The sequence below is a fragment of the Pelmatolapia mariae genome, linkage group LG8 (genome assembly GCF_036321145.2).
Source record: "Pelmatolapia mariae isolate MD_Pm_ZW linkage group LG8, Pm_UMD_F_2, whole genome shotgun sequence".
NCBI classification, from domain to species: Eukaryota; Metazoa; Chordata; class Actinopteri; order Cichliformes; family Cichlidae; genus Pelmatolapia; species Pelmatolapia mariae.
Genome location: NC_086234.1, coordinates 16674997 through 16695000, shown reverse-complemented (window position 1 = coordinate 16695000; position 20004 = coordinate 16674997). Strand labels below are relative to the sequence as shown.

General features: G+C 41.8%; 3 protein-coding genes across 6 annotated transcripts in view; 2 read left to right on the top strand and 1 right to left on the bottom strand.

Moving 5' to 3' along the window:
* The window catches only part of tlcd3bb (TLC domain containing 3Bb), a 7639-nt gene extending 1647 nt beyond the window's left edge, over positions 1 to 5992 (top strand). For all 3 annotated transcript variants that reach the window (XM_063481293.1, XM_063481292.1, XM_063481295.1), the window contains exons 2-7: positions 1 to 181; positions 515 to 598; positions 1889 to 2114; positions 2736 to 2831; positions 3751 to 3860; positions 4002 to 5992. The exon at positions 1 to 181 is cut by the window's left edge and continues 22 nt beyond it. In XM_063481293.1, the coding sequence (XP_063337363.1) occupies positions 57 to 181; positions 515 to 598; positions 1889 to 2114; positions 2736 to 2831; positions 3751 to 3860; positions 4002 to 4269 (909 nt within the window). In that variant the 5' untranslated portion in view covers positions 1 to 56 and the 3' untranslated portion in view covers positions 4270 to 5992. The remainder of the gene's footprint in view (positions 182 to 514; positions 599 to 1888; positions 2115 to 2735; positions 2832 to 3750; positions 3861 to 4001) is intronic.
* Positions 5993 to 8593: 2601 nt separating this feature from the next.
* Positions 8594 to 11831, bottom strand: pagr1 (PAXIP1 associated glutamate-rich protein 1). Its single transcript, XM_063482035.1, has 5 exons — positions 11667 to 11831; positions 11218 to 11421; positions 9255 to 9591; positions 9068 to 9156; positions 8594 to 8977 (listed from the first exon to the last, which is right to left on the bottom strand). Exons 2-5 carry the CDS (start codon positions 11387 to 11389, stop codon positions 8742 to 8744), a joined length of 834 nt encoding a protein of 277 aa, XP_063338105.1. The 5' UTR covers positions 11390 to 11421; positions 11667 to 11831; the 3' UTR covers positions 8594 to 8741.
* Positions 11832 to 12070: 239 nt separating this feature from the next.
* On the top strand, positions 12071 to 19784 carry kif22 (kinesin family member 22). Of its 2 annotated transcripts, none has more exons than XM_063482034.1 (13): positions 12071 to 12336; positions 12650 to 12844; positions 12955 to 13082; positions 13267 to 13418; positions 14565 to 14774; positions 15155 to 15551; positions 16008 to 16128; positions 16346 to 16445; positions 16919 to 17099; positions 17598 to 17680; positions 17962 to 18162; positions 18240 to 18299; positions 19586 to 19784. In XM_063482034.1, exons 2-13 carry the CDS (start codon positions 12657 to 12659, stop codon positions 19613 to 19615), a joined length of 1851 nt encoding a protein of 616 aa, XP_063338104.1. In that variant the 5' UTR covers positions 12071 to 12336; positions 12650 to 12656; the 3' UTR covers positions 19616 to 19784. The 2 variants fall into 2 exon arrangements, with proteins under 2 accessions (XP_063338104.1, XP_063338103.1); XM_063482033.1 differs by having other exon boundaries at positions 12071 to 12371.
* The last annotated feature ends 220 nt before the right edge of the window (positions 19785 to 20004 follow it).

Here is a 20004-nt window from a genome sequence, read left to right as displayed (position 1 = left end):
TCAAGGACCAGATTGCCTGCTGAACTTTTTGCCTCAACGACAGATCGCCAGGGACCATGCTGGCCATCCTAGCTGCTGGCTCTATTTTCTTTCCAGGCCTTTTCCTGCTGTCCAAACAATGCCTGAAGACCATTCCAGGACTGAGATGGAGCGAAGGGGACGCAGTGATTGTATCAGCTAGGTTAGCCACTCTGAAATGCTTTTGAATTGCTGCGTTGTCTTGATCGCAGTAGATGTAGAAATTCCATCTAGAAACTCGACCCTCACTCTGTTTACCTTTTATGCCAACAGCATGCCCTCTAAAATTATAGCAAAGTGGTGCTTTTACTGCAGTGCGATCAAGGTTGTTTTAGACTAAACCTCTTATTTTTTTTTAATTTTTTGCATAACAAGTGTGTCAGATTAATGTGGAAGCTATTATGTTTTTATGGGTACTCTGAGCTTGGTTATTTTGCACGTAAAGCAGCACATTTTAAACATGTGTTAACTAGACAGTGAATGCTTGTCATTTCAGGTTGGTGTCCTCAATTCAGGCAGTCATGGCTTCCTCAGCAGGCTACATCATTGCCTCTTCCTGTGAAGACATCATTGAGGACCAGTAAGTCTATGAATACGTTTCTGGAATATATTCTGTCACATTTGATCAGGCTTTAATATCGTGATTGGTCATTTCCAGGTCTGTGTCTGGACTATATAAAGGCTCTCTGGTTTTCATGTTCTACATAAAGATGAGGACAGAGTTATTAATCCCTCTATCAAAATGCCCCTTAAAAAAATTATTTTTTAAGTGTTTTCCAAGTGTTCTCAAACAGGACAAGGAATTTTTAACAAAGCTTTTCCAAACATCCTAGTTTTACTTTGGATGCTTAAATTATTGAACTTTTCACTTTGTTACTAAAAGCCAATACTGTATCCTTTTTGCTGGATAACAGCGTGCCGTTGTTTCTTCTTGTACATGTCTCGTGCAAATCCCAGGCAGTTGTTCTTTGGCGAATCTCTCAAGCACCTCCAGATGCAAGCTCTTATAGCATGGACCTTGGTGTTCAGTTTGCCCTACAAATTTTTAGTGGGATTAAAGTAATGGCTCTGTGCAAGCCAGTCAGCAGCGTTCACTTAGTTCTTTACCAGGGCAATATATGTTTTGGGTCGTTGTCATGTTGGAAGACATGCTTGAAGTTTTATTTCAAAATCTTCCCATATCATTTGTCAGATATCACATATCATCTTTATGATTCCTTCCACCTCCAGGACATCCTCAGTTCCAGATGCACTGAAGGAGCCCCACAACATAATACTCCCTCCACCCTGTTTCAATGTATGGATTGTGTTCTTTGGGGTGTATGCCCCTCCCTTCTTTCTCTAAACAAAAGCAGCATTTCTGTGGCCAAAGAGCTCTAGTTTTGTCTCATCTGAGTCAAAGATGTGCCAGGTCATCATTAACATACTTCAGTCTGGCTTGAACGATTCTCTTCTGCAGAAATGTAGTTTTTCTTGATATGAACCTCACAGTCCTGTGCAGGGTTCCAGCGATTGTCTTCTTTGAGACTACAATCCATCTCATGCTTTGTGAGAATCAGCAATTGTTTTTCTTTTGTTTTTGACATAATACTTTTTTTCAAGTGACAGCTCAAATCCTTGCTGAAAATTTTGACAATAACTTTAAATGTCACAGGGGGGAGAGCCTAATAATTTGGTTCTCATCTGTATGTTTTAGGTGGGTTTTTCCATTTTTTTTTTCATTGCAGAGGGGGCAAGCTTTGTTTTATTAAGGGTTGTCATAGTTTGTATAGCTAATTGCACTTAGCTCCAAGGTGGCAGGCAAGCGCAGTATTAATGAAGTTGTGTTCTGACTGTTAGTGAAGCTGTGTCCCTCCTGTTATACTTCCAGGCACTGGCTCACGAGCAGTTACATCATGTTCGCCGTTCCCTACTTTGTGTACGACATCTACGCCATGTTCATGTGCTACTGGTACAAGCTCCGGGTCAAAGGGCACGAGGAGGCCTCGGCGGCACCCCAGCACATGAGCTCGGCGCTGACCAGCTACTTGCGTCGCGAGTTCCTCATGGTGCTGCACCATGTTGTCATGGTCACCGTCTGCTTCCCCGTCTCTGTGGTAACTGTCATACATTGCTCTTTCTGTTGAGCACAGATCTGAGCGAAGCAAGAAAAGTATAGCAATGAATTATCTACCCACACTCAGGTATTTTAGTCTTGTGAAAAGGTACAGTGTACTTGTGGCAGAAGTGTTTCACGTTTTATTCCCAAAGCAAAACTTACTGTGTAGCACAAAAAGGACATAAAAGTCCAATTTAATAATCATTGTCTCATAAAGCAATTTATATGGTGTATATTGTGTTTAATGTACTGTTAAGTCAAGGAAAAATAGCCCAGTGCCAAATAAGAACCTGATAATTCTGATTCTTCTTCTCTCATTTATAAACAAACTAAACTAAGCAGTACCTTTTTTCCAGGTTTTAAAACTATGCCCTTGTTTTAATAGATTTAAAGTTATTCACTGTTCTGCAGCATGTTCACTGTTCAGCTTCTAGAGGCATTAAAAAGCTGTCCACATTTGTCTGACAGAGTAGCAATTAAGTCTTCAAACTATTTCAGTTGACTAGCTAAACGTTCACTTCCAGAGAAGGGGTATTTTTATTGCAGATGTACTAACAAGTCCACAAAGGAACAAAACAGTCTAGACAAATAATCAGCCTTCTTTTCCCTCTCTCCCTAGTTTTGGCGACAAGGAAAGGGCGATTATTTCCAGGGCATAATGTTCATGGCTGAGCTCAGCACTCCGTCTGTCTGCTTAGGAAAAATACTCATCCAGGTAAGCATCTGAGTTCAGCCTGTAGGAAGATTTGATTTTTTTTGCATGTGCATGTGTCACACTAAAGTTCTCCTGCACTCTCTACTGTTTTTTTTTTTTTCCTTCTCCCTTTTTTAATTCATCGGAGAGTATATTTCCAGCCATTCCCAGCATGCAGCTTGTTCATGCCCAGCGGCTCCTGTCAGCTGCGTCTTACATGAACAGCTCTGTCAGAAACATCAGTCTTTAATTGGTAACACAGTCCGCTGCTGGAGTTGCACGTCCCCCCCTGTATTTGTTTTTAGGTCTGTGTGTTTCAGTGTCTGCTTGTACTCCAAAGTGAGGCTCCCACAGCTGTTTGTCTCTGAATATAGCCCCTAGATTTACACTGGATGTTCAGCAGATACACTATCTGCATGTCCTTCTACCCTTTATCACTTAGCACCCTGGCTCTCCCATTCACAGTACACATGGCAGTTTGATAAACAGCAAAAGCTGTGTCCTTAGACCTCCCTGCTTAAAGAAATAACTAAAAAAAAAACCTATGTAATACAAAAGGGTTCTTATTGATGGGATGCCATGTAATTCTAGCATGTGAGATTAGTGAATGGGCACGAGGAAAACCCTCTTAGGCAGATGTGTGTTTGTGCTCTGTGTTATCTCACGAAAACAGGTTCAAGATAAAGCTTTAAGCTAATGAGGGTGTAAAAAGGGGCTGCTGCAGCATCTCCCTGCCCTCCCACCCTTCCTGTAGGAACCAACCAGTGTCCAGCCAGGAGCATTACACTGTGCTTTCCACCTCGTCTTGTTTAGATAGCATTAACAAATATAACAATATTAGAATTAACAGTATTACAGTCAAAGATTAACATCGGTGGCTTTCACCAAACTGTACCGCTTGCTTTTCTTTCTCCCTCTCTCTTTTTATTCCCGCTCTCAGTACAAACAGCAGCACACTCTCCTGCACAAAGTGAATGGGGCTCTTATGCTGATCACTTTTTTCATCTGTCGAGTCCTACTCTTCCCTTACCTCTACTACGTCTACGGAAGGTATGTCTTTCTTTCCATCTCTGTTCCGCTGTCTGGCTGAACTCGGGTCAGTGACTTGCACAGCCACTAGAAAGGTTTGTGAGCGCACGTTTTACAACCCTGCAATTTTTTTTTTTTGTCTCCCCCCCGTTTTGGGTCCAGGTACGCATCCATTCCCTTCCACATGGTTCCGCTGACGGTGCCCTGGCACTGTAACCTCGGCGCTGCTCTGCTTATGGCGCCCCAGCTCTACTGGTTCTCCCTCATTTGCAGGGGCGCCCTGCGACTGTTCACGGGCACCTCCCGCTCGCAGAGGCCACACCCGACTGCCGCCGCCGCTAAGGAGCTCCAGAGGGATGGCAACGCTCTGCCCCAGCCCGCCAACGGCTACAGCACGCTCCCCACAGAGCCCGAGCTGGCCACGCACTGAGAGGAGCGGTGTGGAGGGGAGGCCGGGGGCGGGGGAGGGAAAGAAGGCGAATGTACCAATGAGTATGTAAAGGAAGGAACGCTGCAAGGGGGAAAGCGAGACTTGAAACGAGCTGAGACGGTGGCCTCAGATTGTGCTGAAGTGCTTGTAGCCAGCAAAACAGTTAAACGCTTCAGCAGCTAGCCTTCAAGTACTTCAGCCTCTTAGTTTGTAGGAAACATAAAGGAAGTGTTGGCGCGCTCAGTATTTAAGATGTCTTCGGGCACTGTGACAGACAGGAACATGCACTGACTAGAGAGGAAGTTGCCTGGATGTACAGCAAGCATAGGTGGCCGTTTCCCCTCACGTAGATCAAATTCAGTCCTCTCTGCCTCGTGGAAGAGCAGGAAAATAGGAATGTATTATATTGTATGTTAGTATGTTCGCTGTAGATGGAAGGCCTAATTCAGTTTAGTAATGAAGAAGACCTTCAAAAAAGAAAAAGAAATCCCAGCTAAACAGTATTTTGACTTGTTAGTGTTTATTATCTGTATCCTCTATGTAGTCACTGTCACTCTAACAAAAATGTAACCGACCTGCAGACTGACTCATCTTTAGAACGGAGATAATCTCATACGACTGTATTCTGCTGCCTTATCCCTCCCTCCTGCTCCCCTCCCCCTGATTCTTTGCTGTTTCTTTATGTTTTTTTAAATATTATTATTTTTTACTCTCGAGAAAGAAGGAAGAGGCTTTCCCTCGGACAGAAAAATGTGATGGTTGTACATAGCAGATGTTTTAAAAAAGAAGAAAAAAAAAGTCATTCCATGTCAGTATTAGGTCAGTGTTTATTTATTTTCTTAGGCTTTGTCCGACTTCTGCATCCGACATTTTTGACAGTTCGACATTAAGACGGAAACATTTCACAGTCTTACAGCTTAGTGAACGCAAACTACCCTCAGATATTTCCACAGTGGTCCTCGTTTCAGTGTAGATAAAGATTGTGTAGATTCCTTTTCATCACTATTATTATTATATATTTTTTTTTACATATAAGATGGTTACTTTTAATTGTTTGGTGTTGTACAACAGCACCAATTACTTTGCAGGAATATTTCACAAAGGGATCTGTGATGTTTGAGTGTTTCTAGCTCTGTTAGGGGGTCTCGTAATGTCAAAGTTTGAAGGGGAACAACAAAGACAAGGAAGCACATTTGTTACTTTTTTTTTTTTTTTTACTGTTAAGTCTGTGAGTTAAGCCTTTCAGCCCTGTATGAAATGTTCCAATCATTTGAGCCACTGGTTCTATGAACCTTCTTCGAACAAACAAGCTTGTTTTGTATGATTTCATGTTTGTTTTAAGTAGCTACACTTTTCTGGAAATGGGTCAAGGAAACAAAACGGGAAAAAACAAAAAACTCAGACAGCTTAAAAACCATCAAAGACAGGGAAGTGTGTGCCAAAGCATCTGGAGAGCCATGGGCATGTTGAACACAGAATATCCATTCCCCTGTTCCATGACTTCATAAGGTACTGCTTCTTGACAATACTCAAAACATTTCAACTGATGTACTGTATATTCCACGAAATGCTTGTTATTTATTTGTAAGTATTTATTATTTATTTATTTATTTGGTTTGTGGTTTTGAATGCATATTTATGCATACATATTATACTCTATGCTTCTGAGCCTTATGTGAAGGCTGTAGTGTTACTCAATCTTAGCTAAAATATACTTCTCTGTCCTGAACCTGTCTCGACTCTCTTTATTTATTTATTTTTAAGCTTTTAGTACTTTTTAAAATCAGGCTGATTGTGTAGCTCCATCACTAGGTAGGAATGAGCCAGTAGAGGGTGCCAGAATCAGTGAAGTTGTGTGATTTTGAAAAGTTTATTCATTGTCACCACTGCAGCTCTGTAGTTACAGCTTTCTTTACCCCCTGAAGGCCTACTCGGAGTAACCATTGAAGCTGTTTTCTGAACTGAGACTTTTCTTTCATATCTGGGGCCTGTTTATAAAACAAAATGACTGGGTTTGCATCAGAAGTTAGCGAGGGTCAGTGAGGGTGGTCTCTGTCTGTGCAGCTACCCTTGGAAAAAAACAAAACTGTTGTAATCAAATGTCTTATTTTCTCAAATATACCGAGGTATCAAAACTCGTGATTGAGAGTACAGGGGAGGCCACCAAATGTCATCATCATGGGGGAAAGAGTTAAAAACAAACCAAAATTATTAATGAGACCACATGAAGCAGATTTATGCATTTTTCCTTAAATTCTACGCCCTAATAACATCTATAATATTACAAATGTGTTGCAATGTGAGTTTAGTGGATTAGATGCTCAAAGTTAGAGTTTAATCAATATAGTAGTCATATAGTAATTTAAATCAAACAGTCCAGATGTGATTGAAGTGCAGACTTGCAGCTTTAATGCAAACATTTCGCATTAAAGGTTTAGGAATTGCAACCATTTTTCTACAAACTTCCTCATTTTCAGAGGCTCTGACATAGTTTTGATGGCCAGATGAGGCATGTTCTCATGTTATTTCATGACAAATGTTTCAAGCGAGAGATGTGGAGCTGATACCAAGTGCTGAACTTGAAATTGGAGACTGTTCAGTGGAACTGGCAGTGTGAGCTCCAAAAATGAACGTGTATGAAAATATGGGAAGAGAAAAGTATGAAGAAGATAAGGAATAGCTTAGCATGTCTGCTAATTGAACCTGGTCTCTGGTGTTGATGATGTGACTGCTGATAGGAGTAGAAGGATGATTTGTGAAGTGTACAGCGCTGTGCTCTGCTCAGTTTCAGCTAAATACTCTCTAAACAATAGAATTGATGGGTGCTAATGGATAATGACCCAAAGCAAACTGCAAAAGCAACCCAAGAGTTTGATTTCAACGCAAAAGAGCATGCTTTGGAGTTTGGTAAGACAAAACTGATGACAAAGAGACAAGCAAACAAGCAACTGAAGGCGGCTGCAGCAAAGGACTTAAAGGGAGGACACGCAGCATTCGGTGATGTCCATGAGTTGTAGACTTCAGGACGTCATTGACTGCAAACAATTTTCATCAAGTACTAAAAATAGTCCTTATGTTTAAAGTTATATTAGTTTGTTCAATTACTTTTGAGTCTCTGAAAATGGGGGCTGTGTATAAAAATGGCTCTAATTCCTAAACAGTCAATGCAAAATATTTGTAGAGCCTCAAAATTAAAGCTGAAAATCGGCACTTCAGTCATATCTTAATTGAAATGAAATGCTTTAAATTTCTTTGTACTTACAATATTAGCCTGCCGAGTTAGCACCTCATGTTTATTGTTAGCGCCAAATCACAACAACAATCACCTTAAGGTGCTTTACATTGTAGGGTAAAGACCCTACAATAATATGACCCCCCTTTTAAGCACTTGGGGACAGTGGGAAGGAAAAACTCCCATCAAACAGGAAGAAACCTCAGGCACAACCAGGCTTGGGAGGGGCAGCCATCCACCCCAACTGGTTGAGGGTGAGGGAAGAGAGACAGGACAAAGACACACTGTGGAAGAGAGCCAGATTAATATTAACTAATGATTAAATGCAGAGTGGTGTATCCACAGAAAGGGTGAAGAAGAACACTTAGTGGGCCCCATGACACACCCAATCCCCCAGCAGCCTAGGCTTATTGCAGTGTAACTACAGGATTATTCAATGTCACCTTATATTTATCAAAAAGGAAAGGTTAAAGTCTGATCTTAAAAGTAGAGTGGGTGTCTATCTCCTGAGTCCAAACTGGGAGCCGGTTTCCACAGAAGAGGGACCTGAAAGCTGAAGACTCTGCCTCCCATTCTACTTTTTACTGGAAACCACAGTAAGCCAGCAATCTGAAATTAAAGGGCTCTATTAAGGTGACACAGTACTATAAGGTCTTTAAAGGGCCTGATTATTTAAGAGCTTGTATGTGAGGAGAAGAATTTAAAATTTGATTCTGGATTCAAAAAGGAAGCCAGTGAAGAGAAACCAATATGGGAGAAATACCTTTGTCACCAGTTGTTTCATTTAGTATATGAATTCTTGCATTACGGCCAAAAACACAAGTTTCATAAGATCAAAGTGACTCGATCAGTTAAATTACTTTGTAATGTAATCCACATTAAATAGTGTTTTCAGGTACATTATATTATATCCTGCATAAAACTCAAATCAAAGCAGAACTACTCACTGTGGCCACCACCTGTGACAAGGGAGCAGACAAAAGTAGCTTTATTATATAATTTAGAATCATAACGATATCATCATATTCATTTAGCCACAGATTGAAATAATCTGTCAGTACGCTCAGAGTACAACAGGTGAGGGACGTCCTCCAGGGTTAAAATTTTTATTGCCATCATACAAAACACATAAAACATACAAAACTTGTTACATTAAAAAAAATTCAAGTTTTTTAGAAAGCCTCGGGGAAATGCTTGGCTTTAAATGCCTTTGGGCAAGTCCTTGTCTCAAAAGAAACCATCAGTATCTCCTCTGTCGTGGTGAGAAGATGGTGTTGGGGTTGCTGTCCCGTTCCCTCTCCTTCTCCCGCTCCCTCTGGCTGTTTGGAGAAAGGGCTTCCTCCAGCTTCTTGTCACTCTTGAAGAGATCTCTTCCTGTGCGCATGATGTGCTCCTCAATCTTGCGGTGGCGCTTCATGTCTGACAATACTTTGTCCAGCCGAGCTTCCCTTTTAACAGAGGAGCGGGCAGAAGATCCTGGGAGACAACAGGCAAAAATCATTATTAATAAAAGACAAAAAAGTCCAGATTATAAAGAGACAACACAAATAATTGATTGTGACATACCTGGAGTCCTGCGCCGGCTTAGGAAGGCATTTTTTGGAGTGGTTTGCATTTGCTCCTCATCAAAGTCAAACTCAGTTGGAGTTGGAGGCCTGAAAAAACAAAACCAAACATGAGGGTGTTAACAACCAAAAGCACTCGAACCAAACTCCTTAATCTTGAAATGACCAAAAGGAAAAGCAACACTGACTTGCGTTCCCTCTCCTGCCTCTCCCGTTCCTTGGCTGCCTCCTCCTCTTCATCTCTTTCGGGCGAGGAGGTCTGTTCAGGCGTGGGGGGCCTTCTAGGAAGGGGCACAAAGTTCAATTCCAGCATATCTCCTTTAGCGAGGAGCTCATAGAGTCTTTTGATCTCTGCGGGAGGAGGCATCCAGTTTTTGGGGTCCTCCATTTCCTCGTCGCTGTACGGAAGCTCCCAATCACCGTCCGCCTCTTCGGCTTTCTGTTTTCCATCTTCAGCCTCCACCCCTGCGTCTGCCTGAGATTCATCCTGCTGCGCCTCTCCTCCCACTGCATCTGTGTTCCCATCTGAGAAAAAAAATGTACACAGTCAGTTTAAAATCTCTTTTAAAAACAATAATGAAGCGACATTTTATTGTGGATTAACCCTATACTGGGCTTTGATGTAGCTCCTCCCCCTCAATTTAGAGCTACATGCTTTTGTTTTGATTGGCTGCCCCTCAGAGGGTCTGAACTGCAGGTCCGTGTGGCTGATGTGTGAGGCAACCACATAAGGAATATTGGCTTCCACTGACAGATCCATGTGTAGATTGTAGGCTGGACTTTTGAAGGGGATTACTTTTACATACACTGACCTCAATATGTGAAAGTTTAGCCATGTTTAATAGGAACAATCAGCACTGCAAAAAGTACTGTATGTATGACAGAAAGCAATACATAATAGGTCCAATTTAAACATCTTTCAAACACACTGCTTTGACTTCTCTGTGACAAGCTCTACGTAGGGACGGACTGATATGTCAACAAAACATCAACATCAGACCCACTGAGGTGCAAATATCGGGGTGCAAATAGCAAAACTATTTGAAAATCAGTGGTGACATTTATTGATAGCAGGAGCCAACATTTCTCTCGTGTGTAATATATTCTCTGCAGCAAGTGATAAAAAAGCCAAAAGACTTGAAGTGATCAAGTACATCAGGGCACAGAACAACACAGACTTTTCTGATGAAGGCTGGATCAGATACTGAGCAATAGTGGCTTTACTGAATAGTTTCATAGAAACCATTTTTTAACTTATATATATATAAGTTACTTATATATATATATATATATATATTTTTTTTTTTTTAATTAAAAGACCTCCAACTTTCTTAAAGTTCACAATTGGATTGATTCTAATATTAATATTTTGTATTGTTTTTTTTGTTTTTGTTTTGTTTAATAGATGGTTTTTGCATTTTATTGCTGTCTTTTAACCCTGGAAAACAGTTTGGACGACTATGTTGTTTTTTTTTAAAGTGCTCTAGATTGGATAATCTGGGTATAATGACGCAGAGTCAAAAAGATACTTAATTTCTGTATTTTAAATATACATCCCCATCATAAATCCAGTTGACTGCAGTCTACATACCAATATAAGCAAATATATTACAGTTAAAAACAGAAACATCAGAAATCACTTTTGGACACAACACTGGTGCTCATGTTTACTCTGACCACAGCTTATATCTAGTCCCAGCAGTCTGTTTGCTTTTTCTTTTTAACTTTCATACAAAGAACTGGCTCAGGGTGTACCACACCAATACCAACTCCAGCACCACACCCACACCAGACCCTGGGTGAATAAGGATTTAAGAAAATGGGCGGATATAGTCACTCATTTTGCCTTTTGTGCCAATTTGTTAAAATGTAAAGACTTAGGAAGCCGACAAGGTAAGTACCTACTAATAAACCGGTAGACAACTGACCGTGTTTCAGCTGTGCTTTGTTTCCTTGCATTTCCTGCACACTCCTGCATGACACTTGTGCATTTGTCCTTGCTGATACTTCCTACTCACACTAGTTACCTGTACAGGACATGCTTGTCCACACTGAAGACTTTTACCCTGATAATGAAACTTCCTGTCTACTGCGCGTCCTTTCACTACACCTGCCCATGCATGCGCATCTATCTTTACGCGTGTACTGTACCTGTATCCTCCTTGGCTGTTGCGTCGTCCTCCTCTGCGCTCCCTGCCATCTCCGTATCCGGTTGCTCCGTGCTGTCCTCGTCCTCTTTGCCCTCTGCAGCTTCCTCTGAGTCCTTCATGTTCAGAACCTCTATGCCCTCTTTCAGTGAGGTGTCTGTGGCCTCAGCTTGCATGCTTCCTGCTGGTGAAGTTTCCCGCAACAGATCTGCTGAACAGAAGCCTGCCAGTTAGATCTAGAAAACATTTTAGTGCAGCTGAAACTAACTTAAGGTATACACAAGTGTGTGGGATAAGAGGATTTTTTAGAGGCTATAACTTTTAGCCGTAGCTGTTTACTTTTGCTAAAGGATAAGTGAACGTATAGTCAACTAAAACAAGCGGCTAGCTAACGTCAGGCCTAACCGCCAGCTATTTCTTAAACAGTAGTTAGTCTGCTAATAACATACGTGCCTTAAATCGTCATTAACGGCTTCTTCCGGATCAGTGCTGCTGTGAAAGCGATTAAAACGTTGAGTCAAATACTTTTCCAGTAAAAACTCCCCATGAGAGTCACTAAGTATAACAAACGCTTATGCACAGACGTAAACATTGCGCCATTTTGGCTGTAGGGATCTGCCTGAGCTTCTGCACTGCTGGGGCGGGGGAGCTTCACCTCACCGTTGATACAACGTCATGTGGATAATCCACACTCATTGCGAGCGGACACTCCAGCAGTAGGGGGGAATGGTTTGGAGATCTACGCTCGACGCGACTTCCTGCACACTGCGCACGCGCGAGCAGGTCTTAGGGCTGACAGGGCGAAATTTGTATTAGCGTCCTTTGCTTTTCTGTTCATGTTGTTCTTGTTGTTTTTAAAACGTACGTATATGTACGTTTGTGTAGCGTAAACCTGACAAATGTAATCAGAAAAGCCACAAATCTCATTAATATGGACGCATGACGTAAAACAGGCGCCAGTATTTGTGCGAGTTCTGATTGGTTTACGGACGTTTCCGGTTTCTGCGCTCTGCATTTGAAAAAGTGTTCGGTTAGTTGCTCAAGTTTTTAAGGGACGCGGTCGCCATTGTTAAAACCAAGCGTCCGAAATGTTGCTGGAAGGAAAATTTAGGGCATAACAAAGGTGTGGCTTGTCTCAGACATTCTCAAATAATATCGGTAAGCATATAGCAGGCTTTGGCTTTGTGACTATTATTAGCCAGGCGAGAAGCATCCGTTCGCTAGGGAAGTTATGATTGAGCTATCCAGCTTTAGCTTGTTATTAGCCGAGAGAGGCTTTCGTCAGTAAGGAAAACACAGCTTATCAGGAGAGGTTTCATTTGAATGCCATGCGTTTTAATGCAGTGCTGTCATAAACAAACTGTCTTTTTCAAGCACGTTCGTGGCTAACTAGTTAGCTTATTATTAAACTTTATTCGGGCCTTTCTTTTTGGAAGCGCAATAATGGCGACGCGTGTGGCGGTATCAGATGGAGGAAACAAGAAGACATCCAGGGTCCGCGTAGCTGTTCGTCTGCGACCATATATGAACAAAGAAGATGAGAAAAGCGAGGGACCGTGTGTAAGAGGCCTGGACTCTCAAAACCTGGAGATAATCAACTGGAGGAACGCCACAGAAACTGTTAAATACCAGTCAGTGCTTTCCTAATAATCTGTTATGTATATATGTATATCGGTAAAGATTTCAGTGATTGTCTACCTGTAAATATTAAGAGAGCTGTGGTTGTTGTTATTGTTTTTAGCTTCGACGTTTTTCATGGTGAACAAACGACACAGCAAGAAGTTTTCCTCTCATCAGTGAAGCCCATTCTGCCGCACATCTTGAACGGACAGAATGCCAGTGTGTTTGCTTATGGGCCAACAGGAGCTGGTATGTTGAAGCACAGTCTACAGGGTTTCAAGAAACGTGTATATTAGCTGTTCACATGCATTTATAAATTAAGCTGTTAAGACTTGAGAGAGGTCACAATGATTTTTCTCATTTTGTTTATAGATATTTTGGCTCCCCAAAGACACCCTTTTCTAACTCTAGGCTTTTGCATCCTCTTTCACAGGTAAGACCCACACCATGCTGGGGAGTTCAGAGCAGCCAGGTGTGATTCCTCGAGCTGTTCGTGAGGTCTTCAAGCTGGTGAAAGCCAAGGATGCGAGTGATGGATGGGACTACAGCATTGGCATGTCGTATTTGGAAATTTACAATGAGAAGGTATGAATGGTTGTTTAAGTAGACAGAGCGTACAGTTATTTCTGACTTTCTGTTCATGATTAAGCAAAGTAATGTAGCTGGTGGTCATTCAAGTTGAGGTGTTACAAAACATTGTCTTTACTCTTAAGAAGTGTGTTTCTGCGTTTTGTAGCATTATAGAGAGCTGGGGGGGGGGGGGATTTGTGGTGGTTGTTTTTCTTTTTCTAGATTTAAATGGATCAAATGAACCTTTGGTACTTGTTCCAAATGTTGTAAAATTGTTTCAAATGTCTCCAAACAGCTGAGGTATTGAATCTTGGTTACCTTAATTGACAGAATTCTATGAAATTCCCTGTCATGTCACTTTAGCAAGTGAAACTCTGTTGTATAAAACAGAAAATCATTATAGTGTGGTCAATCTTTTTTCAGCCCTGATTAAAACCCTGTATTGAAAATAAAATTGCCTTTATGTTCATTTTAAAAGTGGAAATATTTCCGTTTCCAATGGACACTTCTCTAGAAATTCTATTAATACCCATAGAAGATTTTTATATTGACCAAAAGCTGACTCCCTTAATTCTGCAAATTTAAGCCAACAGTATTATTATGCAGATGGTGTAGTCCAAACTAAGATGTTTTGGCACATGCAGGGTAGCCTTGGCCCCACCCAGCAGAGCTGTATGTGAGAATGCAGATATCTGATGCAGTCGGATAGGATGTTAGCCAGCCTTTAACCTGCAAGCTCTCTAATAAAAACTCAGTGCAGTGTCAGATTGGACAGCTCTTACCTGCTGTATTCATGCAGTTCCCTTTTGTAGACACCATCCACTACATGTCGTAGTATGAAACCTTTTGAAGCAGACTTATTTCCTGTTGCGCTACATGTCAAAATGAACAAATGTGGAAAATATTTGAATCGGTTGACCTAAAATTTCATGTGTGAAAACATCTTCAGCCTACCCTTTCAGTTTCAGGTCACTGGCCCTCAGCATGATTTAATAAAACAAGGGGGGCGCACACAGTCTTCCAGTCTTCTTGAATTTACTGCAAAACCTTCTAACTACATTTTCCGCTGCATGGCCTCTGAACCTTTAAATGTACCTTTGTTTTTTTTTCTTTTAGTGTGCATCATTCATCAGTTACCGCTTTCCTTTTTTATTCTCTCAGGTGCTTGATCTTCTGTCGCCAAACTCCCAGGATTTGCCCATCAGAGAGGACAAAGACAAGAACATCCTTATCCCTGGCCTGACACACATGAACATCACCAACTTCGCAGATTTTGACAAACACTTTGTCCCTGCGACACTCAACCGTACTACAGCTTCTACTAAGCTAAACCAGCGTTCCAGCCGCAGCCACGCTATCCTTCTCATTAAGGTTTGATGATCTTGGTGTAGTTTATTCATTAGTGTCAAATGGACAGCCAGACAGCATCTTAAGCAGGTCGTGGTCTCTGAGCAGTAGGCCAGGATTTGGTAGCTGGTGCTGAAATCAATTCTCTTTTGCAACAGTCCCACTAGCAACGTCTGGGCTTCCTGGGATTACTATGGGAGAGAAACACAAACCATTATCTGCTCTCCTTTTTCTTCATTTAGTCTTTGTTTTTTCCCTTTGTTGTCATGTTTTTCATAAAATGTAATCCTCGTATTTTTTTTCCTCCTTTCACCCCATGACTCTTCACCTTCTCCTCCTTGTTTTTCCTGCCTGACTTCTGTGTCGCTGCTGCGTTTCCATTCTTAATCTCTGCAATGATACAGGTTGTACGGACTCAGCAGCAACTTCCCCACAGACAACAGACAGGCAAACTGTACTTGGTCGATTTGGCTGGCTCAGAGGACAACCGCCGCACCGGGAACCAGGGCATCCGTCTGAAGGAGAGCGGTGCCATCAACCTGTCTCTCTTCACACTCAGCAAAGTTGTGGACTCTCTAAATTCGGGCACTTCGGTGCGCGTGCCGTACAGGGACAGTAAACTAACACGGCTTCTGCAGGACTCTCTGGGGGGCTCGGCACACTCCGTCATGATCACCAATATTGCACCAGAGTACAAATATTATTTTGACACCTTCAGTGCACTCAACTTTGCGGCCAAATCCAAGCTCATTGTAAACAAGCCCTTCACCCGCGAAACTGTGGCTGTGCCTGTGCTGCCAGGTGAGTGAAACTGGGTGAGAAAAGCACTCACTTCTTTCAGTCAGGGGACACTAGAGTATAAAAAGGCATTTTATTGGGAAAGAGGAAGAGCCTTGTCACGATTTGAGCCAAAGGCCAACAGGGGGCACCCATGTCACATCCTAGAGGATGGTGACTAACAGTAAACAGCTGGCTCTGGGTCAGATGGATGTTTGTTTTTTTGTTTTGTTTTTGTAAAACTGGTGCTCCACTTGCATTTTTGCTGTTCTGATGTCTTTCCTACTGCACTCTCTCAAAGATGCTCCTCGTGTTTACCTGCTGCTGTTGGCTTTTAATTCAAGCACTGCAATGCAGCTTTGACTGATGCTGTGCCATTTTTGTCTGAGTTGCTTTACACTCTAGAGAGCCCGCACAGACACCGTTGCTACAGTGCACTGAATACTAAACTGTTAATTTTCCATCTGCCTTCGTCTCCAGTGAAGCGGTCCAGAGAGGAACGAGAGACAGGGGGGTCTGGCACTGAGCCACAGAAGAAGAAGCATAAAGATGAGAAGAAATCCGAACACGATGGTTCCTCGCCCTCTACACGTAACCACAGGTTATAGACCACACAGACTGATTATTTGTTTGGTTTGTATTATGATGTCTGACTGAAGTGAAAGGCTTTGTGACGGAGAAAGATGCTGTTGTGTGTAGGTCTGTCTGGAATCCCTGTAAACATGACTTTTTGATACCTGACTTGTTTCAAATCGTACTGTCTGCCCTGTTTTTCAGCCTCTCTTTGTCTGATATGATTTGTTTGTCTGCCCCTTTAGTTCATCAGACCAGTCACTGATGGATAGACTAATAGCTTTGGAGAAGAGAACGATGAGCTCCCAGGACAAAGAGAGACTGGCCATGCTTAAAGAGATCAAGGTGAAAACGCACACCTAGTTTGTCCACATGGATGGCTGACTTGAAGAATGCTCTGTTTAGTTTAGAGTTGCTCTAAGCACTGGTATCGAGAGGCCAGTGAGACAGCATCTTAAGCAGGTCGTGGTCTCTGAGCAGTAGGCCAGGATTTGGTAGCTGGTGCTGAAACTAATTCTCTCTTGCAACAGTCCCACTAGCAACACATGGGCTTTGTGGGATTACTATGGGAGAGATACAAATCATCATCTGCTGTCCCTTTTTATAAATTGACATCTTCATGCATGCATACATGGAAATATGAAGTTGGAAAGGCTGTAACGTTGGCCCCCCTTTTCTGCCCTTGCTGTCACAGTTTTACTTTGCATACATTTCAGCAGTTGATGATCTGTTTATGTTTACTAATCAGTCAATATTTGATTGCTGTACTTCCTCTCCTTTGTTATGCTTCTTTGGTTTTTTTTGGTTGTTTTGTGCAGGAGCTCAAAGAGAAGCAGAGGGAGCTTGAGAGCAAGGCCATGCTATTCAGTCAGTTGGCTAGAGAAAAGTCGATTACAGGACAAGAGCCCGACTTCGAGAACAAGACAACTGCCCTGCGGAGAAAACAGTCAGATGCCACAAAACCCAATAAACAGCAGGCTGTGGTCCAACCGCTGCGAGGTCTGTTAGAAATCCTAGAGCAGATGATCGTACTGTAACTAAGTGAATTTCCATAGATTGTTTACCTCATGAAGAAGTGACTACAGTGTTAAAGACTATAGAGGTATCACACACTGCTGACCTTGACTGAGGACTCACTAAATTCTTTGAGTGCTTCACTAAAGATTAGTGACTCACTAATTCTGTCATGTTGATTCACTGCGGCTATTGATGGGCTGCAATGTGATGCAAAAGCTCAATCTACAATACTGGAGCCAGAGAATGTATCAAATGATGATGAGAGAGAATTATTTTTACAACTCTCAGCAACACTGAGAGTGAGCCAGAGAACTTTTCTTAGTGCCTCCTGCATGCATTTCGCTTTAAAATGGTTCAAGTGATAACATTTTGACTCTTTCATTTTAAAATGCAGTTTTTTGGGTTTTTCTTTTAATGCAGTAAGAATATTTGTCTTAGATCCTGTCCTAATGCAATGTTTTGCTGTTTCCTGCCCCTCAGTGTCCCAGCCCCAGCTTCTTGTGGTCAAAAAGCAGTCGGTGTGCGTCAAGAAGAAAGAGGAGACGTGTTCAGACCTGATTGAGGTCAGCAACCGAGCCTTGACTGTGCTGTGCTTAACTTGACACATCTGCAGAGTTGCAAGCATCAGATACAAGCTGACAACGTGCATTAGCTTCAGTGTGTTTGTCTGACTCGACAGATGCAGAAAGGATCTCAAATTTGTTTGGTTAAAATTGCCTTCCTCTCCCAACCAGTGCAGAGATGTTCAGATTTAAAGTAGCTTGCTTGTGTTGTCTGATAGCAAAAATGTTGTAACAGCTTGGTGTATATCTGTGCATTTATTTTTCTTTTCTTGTCCTATTAGTCACCAGGTGGTAAAGAGAACAACACAAAGAGTGCTTGGGAGTCCCAGCTTGACCAGTCGATGGTGGATCAGTCCAAGCAGAAAATCCTGCAAATTCTGAACACAGGCTGCCTCAAAGAGCTGAAAAGTCTGCAGCAGATCGGTGACAAGAAGGCGAAGCTCATTCTGGGCTGGAGGGAGATCCACGGTCACTTCACAAAGGTTGGAAAACAAACCTTATTTACTGTGGCTTCTATAATATAAATACATGCACAGACTATATGATTGCTATTCTGCAGGTGGAAGACCTGATACAAGTTGAGGGGATGACGGAAAAGAGATTTTCCTCCTTCATGAAGGTAAGCTAGGTTCTTGCTGTCATTGTAAGTGGTTATCTTCTGCCACTCTGCTTTTTGGTGGGTTGCTTCAGTTTCTTAAAACCCTCCAAAATAAAAGCATTCCCATCAGCTGATTTTGAGCTAGCAGGGGTTGACAAACCCTATAAAACATCACTTTTAGCTTAGCAGCAGACACTTTCAATCGTACTAATAAATAGGGCTGCACGATTAATCGTTAGAAAATCGCGATCTCGATTCATACTTATGTGCGATCTCATTTCCAAATGACAACGATTTAAAAAAATAATTAAAAAAGACGACGACGATTGTACCGCATTTTGATCCGGGACGTAATCTGCATGAAAACAAGCGCTCACTCTTCCTGCTCAACAAATGACCAGGGCGGAGCCTTATACCACGTGATACACAAGCTGTGCCGTGATGCTCAAATTGGCAGGGAAAAAACAACGTCAGGGATGACGAGAAAGTGACAGGAGAAAATCCGTCCCGGTCAAACATCAATAACGGGAACCTTATACAGCGCTTCCCTATACACGTCGAACTCCCGCAGGCACAAAGAAATTACGGAGGCTATTACTTATCACCTGACCAAAGATATATCAACACTGTGCAAAACGAGGGATTTAGGAAAATGATCAACACCCTAGACAAACGCTACACAGTGCCGTCCCGCAACTATTTTTCTATTGTTGCACTACCTGCTCTATACACGCAGTGTCGAGCAACGGTGGAGACGGAATCACAAAATGTGAGGCATTTATTGTTTTTATGTTCAGTTTCAACTGTTACGAAGTTGATGTGCAGTTAATAAGTGCAATAAATATTTATATTGGAAAAGAAAATCGTGAGAGAATCGTGATCTCAATTCTAAGCAAAAAAATCGTGATTCTCATTTTATGCAAAATCGTGCAGCCCTACTAATAAAGTATTACTGACAGTAAGGCTGTGCAGCTAATGGAGTTTTACAGTGATTTACAATTCTGTCCTCATCAATTATTAAAATGGGATAATTGAGATGGAGATTATTGTACTGCATTCTGTTTCAGTGATTTTGCTTTAATTTTGTACACTCCCTGTGGCGAGCTAGGTTCAGTTTACATCTGGCAATGCCAACTTCATTAGACTTTATTAATGTGTTAAACATTAAATAAAAATCAGGTTTGGTTACAAAAACAAGTTTTCTGCTCCTAATATTAACCAAAATAATCATCCTTCCATAACTGAGCATCTGATCGATATTCTGCTTCTCTTGTTTTGTATTCATTGTTCTTTTCTTCTATTTGCAGGCGAACATCGTGAGTGCCATGGGGAAATGATTTTTTTTTTCTTCTTTTTTTAATATAAGTCATGTACATACTTTATTTTTTTTATCTGAAGCCACCCTTTTTTTTTTTTTCTTTTTTTTTTTTAATGCTTGGTGTCACTGTGTTTATGTAGTGTCTGCTGTGCCCAGCTGGTGGCGTGTCCTTTTTAATAAACCTCCCATATCACGTTATTGGATGCTTGTGTATTTATTTGGCGTCGGTAAATAAATGTTATGGTCACCTTTGCCTGAGCTCCAGTGTCTCCTACCCTGAATTATGCGAGGTGACGCTCCACCGCCTTGTCGACAGTTTCTCTGTGTGAACACATAATTAGGCTAATTAGCATCGCACAGACAGCAGGTCACAGTTTAACACCGGCGGTAGGTGGATGCTATAAACCA